The sequence below is a fragment of the Sorex fumeus genome, unplaced genomic scaffold (assembly GCF_029834395.1).
Source record: "Sorex fumeus unplaced genomic scaffold, SorFum_2.1 ptg000065l, whole genome shotgun sequence".
NCBI classification, from domain to species: Eukaryota; Metazoa; Chordata; class Mammalia; order Eulipotyphla; family Soricidae; genus Sorex; species Sorex fumeus.
The window spans coordinates 5,851,229-5,863,356 of record NW_026606122.1 but is presented as its reverse complement, the minus strand read 5'-3'; the positions used below and the strand labels follow the sequence as shown (position 1 = coordinate 5,863,356).

General features: G+C 41.7%; 1 protein-coding gene across 5 annotated transcripts in view; it reads left to right on the top strand.

Annotated features, from left to right (window-relative positions):
* The window catches only part of LOC130036687 (zinc finger protein 81-like), an 86,184-nt gene that overhangs the window by 29,139 nt on the left and 44,917 nt on the right, over nt 1-12,128 (top strand). For 4 of the 5 annotated variants that reach the window (XM_056128581.1, XM_056128579.1, XM_056128580.1 and 1 more), the window contains one exon: nt 11,617-11,743. In XM_056128581.1, coding sequence (XP_055984556.1) covers nt 11,710-11,743 — 34 coding nt within the window. In that variant the 5' untranslated portion in view covers nt 11,617-11,709. Of the gene's footprint in view, nt 1-11,400; nt 11,446-11,616; nt 11,744-12,128 lie in introns of all 5 variants that reach the window. The other variant, XM_056128577.1, reaches the window with a different exon arrangement.

Genomic DNA, 12,128 nt, shown 5'->3' with positions numbered 1-12,128 from the left:
TAAAAAGGACTGGCTGTCCTCTCATTGAGTTTAGAAAAGTATAAAACTTAGATAGCACTTAAGTTTCCTTTTACATGTAGGTATTGTTTTGGGTTTTTTTAGGGGGGCAACACAGTGTGTTCAGAGCTTATTCCTGGCTCTGTGCTCAGAGATCACTCCAAGCAGTTCATGGGGAATTATATGCCAGGTATTGAACCTGGGTAGGTCACATGCAAGGCAAATGCCTTACCTGCTGTACTCTCTCTCTCCAGCCCAAATCGTGTGGGTGTTTTAAACCTAAGACCATTTTATTTGTCCTTTCAATGTCTATATTGCAATGACTCTCCGTCCTAGTGCCTTCACTTGGGGGCATAGTCTTTTTTTAAAATCTTTATTAGTTCTATAAAGAAGATCACACCTTCTACAAGATCATTGTCAGTGATTTTAATGCCAAGATAGGACCAAGAAGATCAGTCGATGAACTCCACATCGGAACCCATGGCCTGGAATGGAACGAACAGGGTGACAGACTGTCTGAGTTCATCATGTCAACCAAAACCTTCCATGGTAACTCACAATTCCAAAAGGCTGAATCTAAACGTTGGACATGGGAGTCTCCCGATGGACGGCTCCACAATGAAATAGACCACATCATATTCAATCGGCGGTTTTGCCTAACCGATGTTGCTGTTGTCCCAAAATTCCAAATGGGATCAGACCACCGTTTTCTTCGTGCAAAATTCTACCTCACAGAACGAGGAGAAAAGAATGCAAGGTTTAAGAAGAGGACTCCCAGAAAAACCACCAACTGGGAGCTCTTTGGCTCTGTTGCGGCAACATGGGAAGATGCCGTCATTGACAACATTGATGAGGAATACGATCGAATGATTCAGCACCTCCATGATTGTGCAAGGAATGCCAAGAGAGAGATAACCACAAAAAACCGTCTTTCTTCGAACACTCTTGAACTTATTCGCCAACGTGGCTTGGCATGTGCCTCAGGCAACCACAAGCGAACGTCCGAACTGGCAAAACAGTGCAGAGAAGCCATCAAGGATGACCTCAAAAACAGGAGAGCAGCAGTACTGGTAGATGCAGCAGAAGCTGGGAAAAACATTCGTAATGCCCACCTGTCCTTCACCAACTACAAAACCTAGATGACTGCCCTCCAACATCATGATGGATCTATCACATCTTCCAGAAGGGCAATGGAGAAGATTATTCATGACTTCTACTCAGATCTCTTTAATAGCCACATCCACTTGCCTACATACCACATACCACATGATGGATATGTTGTTCCCAATGTTCTCCCTTCCGAAATCCAACATGCCATCTCGTCGGTAAAGAAACAAAGAGCACCTGGCCCAGACAAGATCAGACCTGAACACCTGAAGAACTTACCATCAGTACTCATCAATACATTGGCTCGACTGTTCACACGCTACCTGTCTGAATGCAAGGTTCCATCCCAATGGAAAACCAGCAGGACTGTACTACTATACAAGAAAGGAGACATCCACGACATTGGCAACTATCGCCCAATCTGCCTGTTGTCTGTCATCTACAAACTATTCACTCGAGTCATCCTGAATAGGATTAGCAGAACACTAGATGAAGGACAACCATGTGAACAAGCTGGATTCCGAAAAGGATTCAGTACCATCGACCATATCCACACAATAACCAAGCTCATTGAGGTATCTCGGGAGTTCAAGATGCCGCTCTGTCTAACGTTCATTGATTTAAAGAAGGCCTTTGATTCTGTTGAGACGGAAGCGGTCATGGAAGCCCTAGCCAATCAGGGCATACAAACTCAATACATCAGGATCCTTCGTGAGCTCTATTGTGGATTCACTACCAAGATCTCACCATTCTACAAAGAAGTAATCATCCATATCAAGAGAGGGGTTCGGCAGGGTGATACCATTTCACCAAAACTCTTCAGTGCCACCCTCGAGAACATCATGCGACGACTGGAATGGGAAAAAATGGGAGTGAAGATAGATGGTCGGCAACTACACCACCTCCGCTTTGCTGAGGACATCATTCTAATAACACCAAACATCAGCCAAGTGGCACAAATGCTGAACGACTTTGACCGTGAATGTGGAAAGGTCGGACTACAGCTGAATCTTACGAAGACAATGTTTATGAGAAACAGCCTTGTTCCTGACGCTCCATTCGCTCTCAACGGAACCACCATCTCCGAATGCAACAGTTATATATACCTAGGTCGAGAAATCAACATGATAAATGACCTGGCACCTGAGTTGCGCAGGAGGAAGAGAGCGGCTTGGAATGCCTTCAAGAGCATTGAAGAAATAACTAAAAGGACAAAGAACCTCCAGCTACAAGCACATCTCTTTGATTCCACTGTTCTTCCTGCATTAACATATGCCTCAGAGACCTGGACCCTATGAAAACAGGATGAGAACACTATTCGGGTCTCTCAAAGAGGAATCGAAAGAACTATGCTTGGAATATCACGATTCACTCAAATGAGAGATAGAATCCGGAGTTCTGATCTTCGTCAACGCTCAAGAATCAGGGACGCTGTCTCATTTGCCAAGACATCAAAAATCAGATGGGCTGGACACATAATGAGGTTTACAGACAACCGCTGGACTAGAGCCATTACTGATTGGATTCCACGAGACATCAAAAGATCACGTGGACGCCCACCTATAAGATGGTCAGACTTCTTCGTCAAGACCCTAAATGATCAGTTTGAGGCTCTACATGTTCCTAAAACGAACAGATACCATTGGGCTACGCTAGCACGCAACCGGGATGAATGGAGACGTTACTGGCACCCGCTCGAATAAATCGATGAATAACGGGGATTAAGTGATTAAGTGATTAGTGAGACACCATGAGGTACAGTTGTAGACTTACAAATTTTTGTGCTTGGGTTTCAATTATACAATGATCAAATACCCATCCCTCCACCAGTGCCCATTTCCCACCACCACGGATCCCAGTATCCCTCCCACCCCCCATCTCCCCCATCCCACCCTGCCTCTGTGGCAGGGCATTCCCTTTTGTTCTCTCTCTCCTGTTGGGTGTTGTGGTTTGCAAAAGAGGCATTGAGTGGCAATCATGTTTGGTCTGTAGTCTACTTTCAGCATGCACATAGTCTTTTATTTAAGCTTCAAGTTATTTCTTTATTAAATTTTTATTTTTAAATTTTTATTTCTTTAAAATTGTATAGTTTTATTAAAGTACTATGATTTATAAAACTATTCATAATTGAGTTTTAGATATAAAATGTTCCAGCACTGATTCCACAACCCATGTCAACTTTCTTCTGCCATTGTTCCCAGGTTCATATCCATAGCCCTCCCCCACAGGCTGCCCTCTTGACTGGCACCTTTTTATAGTTTGTGTCTCATGATTTCAATGTTGTTGACTCTGTGGTTTGAATATTTAGCTCTGTCATTTCTTAATACCACCAATGGTGGTATTTTAAAATTACATCTGCTTTCTTAGCTATCATCCATATGATATGGATGAGAAGGGAGGGACACTTGGAATGTAGACTAAGCACGACAAGGAATTAGTGCTAGGTCATGGGGCACACAAACTTGAGCTAGCACTGGAAATCTATTTAAGGTAAAAGGTAAGGTAAAGGCCCTCCCGTTGATCGTCGATTTGCTCGAGCGGGCCCAGTAACGTCTCCATTAGAGACTTTGTTGTTACTGTGTTTGGCATATCGAATACCCTCGGTAGCTTGCCGGGCTCTCCGAGAGGGGCGGAGGAATCGAACTCGGGTCGGCCATGTTGGCCGCTTGTAAGGCAAATGCCCTACTGCTGTGCTCTATTACTGGCCAAAATTATTCTTTATCCCTTTTATGCATAGAAATTCACTAGTTAACAGAATCACTCAGCTTAAAAATCAGTTTCTTCCTTTCCAGGAACCAATGAGGAAACGGAATAGAAAAGGTCAAAAATAGAGAAAGGAGATAAGGTTTGGTGAAAAACTGTGTAATTTTAATTATCCCATATTCTTCAATCTTCCAGTTTTTTTACTTCTTCACTTCTTCCTATAATATTCATTCTTTAAACATGAGTAAATAATTTGTTGATGATTGAGTCCTTCTAAACACCATCTCAGATAAGTTAATTCACCAAATCATCCTCAGGCTGAATTCTCATTCCAAGAAGATTTCATTTCAAACATATAGAGGCCTGGAGAGATAGTAAAAGGGCTAAAGCTCTTGTATTGCATGTGACATGCCCCAGTTTGATCCCCAGCACTGAAAATGGTCCCCTGATCACTGCAAGATGAGATCCCTGAGCACTGAGCCAGGAGTAAGCCCTGAGCACTGCTGGGTATGGCACTTAAATAAAACAAAAACAAAACAAGAAAAGCCCCAAGTGGTGTTTATTTTTTTTCTTTTTGGGTTCACGACCGACGATGCACAGGGGTTACTCCTGGCTCTGCACTCAGGGATTACTCCTGGCAGTGCTCAGGGGACCATATAGGATTCTGGGAATCAAACCTGGGTTGGCTCTGTGCCAGGCAAATGCCCTATCTGCTGTGCTGTCACTTCAGCCCCAGCCCCAAGTGTTTTTTAGAATAAAAACTACAAAACAATAGTGTTGGCTTCTCACATTTTCCTACCATCAGAACTAATAGTGATTTTTTTTTGCTTATTTTTTGGGTCACACCCGGTGATACACAGGGGTTACTCTTGGCTCTGCACTCAGGAATTATTCCTGGCGGTGCTTGGGGGACCCTATAGGATGCTGGGGATCGAACCCGGGTCATCCTCGTTCAGGGCAAACGCCATACCTGCTGTAATGTCGTTCCAGCCCCCGCTAATAGTGATCTTAAAGGAGTTTTTTCTTTTTTTTTTTTTGCTTTTTGGGTCACACCCGGCGATGCACAGGGGTTACTTCTGGTGGTGTTCGGGGGACCATATGGGTGGGATGCTGGGAATCGAACCCGGGTTGGCCGCATTCAAGACAAACGCCCTACCCACTGTGCTATCGTTCCAGCCCTTAAAGGAGTTTTGATTCCTTTATTAGGAATAGAATCTGGCTTGAAATGTGTGTATCCCCAAATTATAAAGGCATTAATTCAAAAAGACGTATATATATATATATATATATAGTCCTATATATACATACCATGTTCAATGAAGCATTATAGTATTAATATTAACTACAATCTGGAAACAGCCCAAATGCTCAACAACAAATGACTGGGTAAAAAGCTGTGGTATTAGTATGCAATGGAATACTATTTAGCTATGAGGAAAATTGAAATATTGCAGTTTGCTGCAACTTGGATAGGCTTGGAGATTGTCATGCTATTTGAAGTGAGTCAGAAAAATTATAGCAAATATAGATATCTCTCATATGCTAAGTATAAAGAAAAAAACAAAGGATTAGAGAATCCCTAATTGAACCAAAGCCTGAGATAGGATCAAAATCAGAAAGAAAAATATAAATACGGGATGATCTGATGTGTGAATATAAAAAACAAAGGATTAGATGATCCCCAATTGAACCAAAGCCTGGAATAGGATAATATTTAGAAAGAAAAAGACAAATATGAGATAATCCAATATGTGTGTATAAAGAAGAAAACAAAGGATTAAACAGTCCCCAAAGGAAACATCATTTAATACAATATAACATGCATATTCAAATTTGCATAAATAATTTTCAACTCTTCTGGCATCTAAAATATATTTCATTTAATTTTATTTTGTACGTGGATCTTGTGGTGATTATATCTTTTTAAAAATTTAGAAAGAAAAAATCATTAGCTCTCTGGAAAGAAAGATGGCGGCCGCACGGGAGCCTTGTGGAAAGCGGGTTTGAGCCGGGCTCGGGGGAGCGGCGGGGACCTCATGGGAAGGGGGGCTTTGTGGGCCGTCCCCCACGCCCCACCGAGGTCGCCAGCTGCCCCCCACGAGCGGCTCTCCGGCACGGCCACGGCCCCGGAGGCACAAGGACTTAGCACAGAGAACCAGCCGCTTGGAGCAGAAAAGCAAATGGACTTGTGTTGATCCGCGCCACCAAGCCTGCCCGGAGGGGGAAGGGCGTTGACCGGCCCGCCCGCTCCTCTCTGGAAAGAAAGATGGCGGCCGCACGGGAGCCTTGTGGAAAGCGGGTTTGAGCCGGGCTCGGGGGAGCGGCGGGGACCTCATGGGAAGGGGGGCTTTGTGGGCCGTCCCCCACGCCCCACCGAGGTCGCCAGCTGCCCCCCACGAGCGGCTCTCCGGCACGACCACGACTCCAGGGCACAGAAACCAATCTCTTAACTATCTAACTTTTAATAGAAATTCTTCCAGGGTCAATAAGTAAAATAGCAGAAATTCAAAACCGCGCGGCCGCTATTGCGGCCGCGCGACATCATTTTATTCTTAAACCAAGTTGTAGAAAGCAAATCATTTCACAACGCTGTTTCAGCATGTCTGATTGGGGGAGGGGTGGGTCGTAAACTCTAAACAATAATTGTGCATCTTCTATCGAAATTATCTAGTCAAAGTAGATAGAGTATTAACTAGAACTCATCTGCCTCACAAAGAATTGGGAGGGGTGGGAGGTGGGGGTCTATTGGGGTTCGGGGTTAAAAATGAGTATTGGTAAAGGGAAATGTGTTTGGTATCTACATGACTGAGACCTAAACCCGAAAGCTCTGTAACTTTTCCCACAGTGATTCAATAAATAAATAAATTATAAAAAAAAAATCATTACATACTGTAGATGCTGCAGATAATTCCTGATCAGATGCTAAAGGATTGTAAATTATCCTAGCCAGTATTGAAGGCAATAAATTATTATGCTTATGTAGTAACTAATAATCATTTGAAGTAAATGCAATTTTTATTTAAAACCCCATAAAACTTAAATAAAATTGTCTAAACATCAGAATATATATGCACAAGCAGCATATAATAATGAGTACTTATAAATTAAAGGATTATATAATTTTTAAAAAGAATATAATCTGGAATTGGTAAAGTGCAATTCATCCGACTAGTATTTGAAGCACAGAGTTAGAAGGGAAACAGTTTATAATTAACCTTCAGCTGGTCTGCTCAGTTTAGGAATAATCAAGCTACCCCATCCTCATCAGCATGTTATTGGGGCTAAATTGAAAAACAAAAATCTGGAAATCCAGAAGTTCTTTTTACAAATGTGAAAAAGACAAACAATTTTATTACTGAGTATAAAGACATACTGTAATTTGAGTCCTGGGCAGTCACTATGCTGTTGAGATTGTAAACATACAAGGTAATCTCAGTCCTATGTGTGGTCAGATAGATTCCACCGCATAACCAATCTTCATGTAACATCATTTAATACAATATAGCATGCATATTCATATTTGCATAAATAATTTTCAACTTCTGGCATCTAAAATATATTCCATTAAATTTTATTTAATAGACTTGACTGTACAGTTTGCTCTACATTCTCTATGGTTCATCCTAAATTGACCAAGTACTTGGGGTGGCCAGCTGCTATAGCTGATTATTTTTAGCCAAAGACTAAATTAGACTTCTCAGATGTCTATAAAAAGCAGGTAGTTGCAGCTTAGAGACAGATGCTTAGGCTAAGCTACCAAGACAAAGGGGAGGTCTGGAGGTCTCTTTGATGTTTGAATTTCAATATGACTCCAGGCCCTTAAGAAAAACCTTCCTGGCTTGTAATGCTGAAAAAAGGCTAATTGCTTTTTAAAAAGATTTGAATCCACAACAAAGGGGCAGGAAGGGTTTATAAATATCCACTTTTTTTTCTCTTTCCACATTTTTTTAAAAAAAATTAAGCATTGCGATTACATAGTTGAATTTTAGACATATTGCAGCACTGATCTCACCACCAGTGTCAATTTCCCTCCACCAATGTTCCCAGGTTCCCGCCCTTATCCCCACCACCCCCATTCCCAACTCCACTGCCTCCCTTCTTGATAGGTACCTTTCTAAGTTTGGTTGTTAAAGTTTGGGCCTCTTGATTTCAGTGTTGTTGACTCTATGGTTTAGGTATTTGGCTCTATCACTCCATAACAACATCTTTTTTTTCGACTCCCTTGACCTGACCCCTACACTGCTTCGTATCTGTCTCTTCTCCTTTCCCCTTCACTCTTTTTTTCCTTCCCCCTATACTCTGGGGCCAAGATTGATCAGGGTATCTCTGCTTTAAAACATTACATTCCCTCATCCATTTATTCTAAATACCACATATAGTGATAGCCTGTTTTTATCTGCCTTCTTCTAGCTTACTTCATTTAACATGATGTCTTCCAGTTCCATCCATGTTGCTGCAAATTGTATGATGTCATCATTCCTTACAGCTATGTATATTATTCCATTATGTATATATGCCACATCTTAATGATCCACTTATCTGTAGTTGGACATATAGGTTGATTCCAAACCTTAGCTATTTTATTGAGTGCTGCAATGAATAATGGTGTGCATATGTTCATTTGAACTAATGTTGTTTTCTCCTGGGTATAGATACCTACTTTGGTAGAATTGTTGGGTCACATTGGAGCTCAAGTCTGAGTTTATTGAGTACCCTCCTTGCTGTTTTCATAGGGTTGGACCAGACAACATTCCCACCAGCAGTGGATAAGGGTTCCTTTTTCACCACATCTCTACCAACAGAAATTGGTCCCACTATTTTTGACATGTGCCATTCTCCCTGGTATAGCACTGTAGCACTGTCCTGTCCTCCTGTTGTTCATTGTAGCACTGTCCTGTCCTCCTGTTGTTCATTGCTCGAGTAGGCACCAGTAACATCTCCATTGTGAGACTTGTTGTTACTGGTTTTGGCATATCAAATACATCATGGGGAGCTTGCCAGGCTCTACTGTATGGGCGGGATACTCTCAGTAGCTTGCCGGGCTCTCCGAGAGGGATGGAGGAATTGAACCTGGGTTGTCCGCATGCAAGGCAAATGCCCTACCCTCTGTGATATTGCTCCAGCCCTGCCTGGTATAGAAGATATCTTATTGTTGTCTTGATTTGGATTTCCCTAATAAGTGATGAGCATGTATTTCATGTGCCTGTTGGCCACCTGTTGGTCTTCCTCAGAGAAGTGTCTTTTCACTTCCTCTCCCCATTTTTTGATGGAGTTTTACCTAATAGATCCTAGATATCAAACCTTTATTTGATGCATTGAGTGCGAATATTATCTCTAACTCAGCTGACACTTAGTTTTAGCCCATTTTTCTTTTGCCGTACAGAAATTTTTAGGTTTGATATAGTCCGGTTTGTATAATTTTGATTCTAGCCTTTGCCAATGGCATTGTATTGTTGAAGACTTGTTTGAGGTCTTGTTTGAGAATGTTTGGAGCATTCTATATATATTTTCTTCAGTATACTTTATAGATTCAGGTCTGATCTCATGGTCTTTGATCCACTTTGAGTTAACTTTTGTGTAAGGTGTAAGCATTCTTCTGAGCATTCATAGAGGAAGCATGTACAGCACCACCCCTTGACACATTTAGATATGGGGATGCCTGAATTCTATAGCCACAGCTGCACTGCTTTCTGGTCATGGCTCAAGGCTAACTCAAGACTTTGCTGGAGCTGTAACAATTTTGTCTTTTAAAGCTGTCCACTTAAATCTGAGTCATTTCCTGCCAATTGTCATGATAGTGTAGGGAAGGAAAACATTGTCGTGAAACATACATTCCTTATTGGAGATGGAAATTAAACTCACAAGTCCAAATTCACAGGAGAAAAGCTTATAGATTAGTTTTGCAAGGCATAGGAGGCTTTATAAGAATATGACTACCCAAAGAAACAGACACAACTGCTTCATGCTAGGTCTGATGAGGAATATGTGTGATGGAGAAATTTGCTAAGTTAAGTTTGAGTGTAGTAAACTGGAAAATTTAGTAGCACCTTGGTCTGGAATGATACTATAGAAATTAAGGTGCCTTGCACATGGCCAACCTGATTTCAATCCCCAGTACCACATATAGTCCCTGAATACCAGGAGTGATACCTGAGTGCAGATCCAGTAGGAAGTCCCTAAAGTGCAGCTGAGTGTTGCCCAGAAACCAAAAAAGAAAAGAAGAAAGAAAAGAAAGAAATTTAGTGAGGCCTATTTGCTCAGCTTTTCTTAGTATTTCCTTATCCTTCTCTAGGGTACAGGAAAAGAACCTCTTCTTGAGGCTGGTGAGGGCGGTTAGCACTTGTTTTGGGGAGAGAAATGGGGGGAAGGTCAGAGTGGTCTTTCTATACATGATGTTTTCTCAGACTCCAGCAAAAAAAATTAAGCATACCAAGGTGAAGTATTTTAGGGAAGCATGTCCTGAATCCTATCAGTAACACATATTAAGGTTTTGCCTAGTTTTAAGGTAACTAGTAAGGAAGTCTTTTCAGAGTAGTGGGGTTGACCTCAAAAGATTTATCTTGAATTTTTTGGTAAGTTTCTTGTTTCCCAGTGGATTATCTTCATCAGATAAAACACAAGTATATATGTTTTGGGGTTACAACTGACTGTGCTCAGGACTTACTCCTGGTTCTGTGCTCAGTGATCACTCCTGATGGGGCTGGTGGACCATATGTGGTGCTGGGGGTCAAACTGGGGTCATCTGCATGCAACACAAGGGCACTACCCTCTGTACTGTTGCCCTGCCCCTTCCATCAGTATTATAGATCCATTATAGGGCAATAAGAACAGGGATGCTAGCCAGTGCCAATCTGGTTTCCCCTGGGAGTTTGTCTGAAGGATTCTCACCTGGGATCTACTGTGTTATCTCTGCAACCTTTAGTTGTTGTTTCTGAATAAATATAGGGGTGACATGATAGAATATTGACAGATCTATGAAGACATTCCATTCTTTCTGTTTTGTATTTGTTTCGTTTTGGGTTCACATTTGGTGGCACTCATGGAGCTACTCCTGGCCCTATACATGGTAGTTGCTCTGGTGGTGCTCAGGGGACCCTGAAGTGCCAGAGATTGAACCCGGGCTTCTTGAATGCTAAACCTGTGCTTACCCTATTCAGCTACCTCTCCAGCCCAATGTTACACCAGTTCTTAATCAGATTTATATTCCCTCCTCTGTCAGACAAGCAGCCAAAGTTCTAAACATCTGTCTAGTTTCTGCCCAGAAATATTACAAGTTTCCTTCCTTCCCCCCTGAATGTATAGGCTTATCTCTGTAACTATCATGAAAGAGTGGGAACATCTCCTACCCACTGAGAAATTTATTATTAATCATTACAAAGGGGTGGACTGCGGGCTGACCACCACACTGCTGAGGAAGTTTCCTATCTGGAGGAACATTGGGTGCAAATGGGATACTTTCTGACAACTGTTTTCTCACCTGTCTTATTAGCTGTCTTCCTGGTATCTGATGTGCCAAAACCTCATTCATTTCCTATAGAAGTTACCAGTCAAATAGGATCAAGGTAAAAGCCTGTAAAAATATTATTTTTTCAGATGACTGACCAGATGCTATACACAATGAATAGCAGAAACTTACAAGTAAGTACCTGGATTTTTTGCAACATACCAGTAGTAGGTATTAATAAGAATAACATGTGGTATCCTTCACTGTATAATATGGTGAAAAAAACTAAAAACAATTGGCCACTCTCTTTTCCTTCATCCCCCAGTGCTGAACATGTCACCTTAAACAAGATTGTATTGTTACAGGTGTCAGTGTCGTTTGAGGATGTGGCCGTGCGTTTCAGCAGGGATGAGTGGCAGCAGCTGGACTCTACTCAGAGGTGCCTGTACCGAGACGTGATGCTGGAGAACTACAGCCACCTGTTCTCCATTGGTAAGTACAGGCATCCTGTGAATTGATGAGGAGACTATTATGAATAAAAATGTGTGACCCAAATAAAATGTGTTCAGGTTCTAACTACTCGTACCTCAGAATGTGACCTCATTTAGAAATAGGGTAGCTAAAAAGTCAACAAGTTATAATGAGATCATTAAAGTAAACCTTAATCAAATATGAGTGGTATCCTTATTAAATTTTTAAAAGGGAAATGTGAGGACCAGGGGGTGGCTCAGATGACTGGGGTGCCTGCTTTTTAAAATTTGCTTTTATAATAAAATTTATTTTACTGAGGCACCATGCTTAAAAAGCTTTTTTACTCCCCTACTTTACTTAGGCACCATGCTTTAAAAGCGTTTTTCCTCTGCAAGTTTTATTTTAG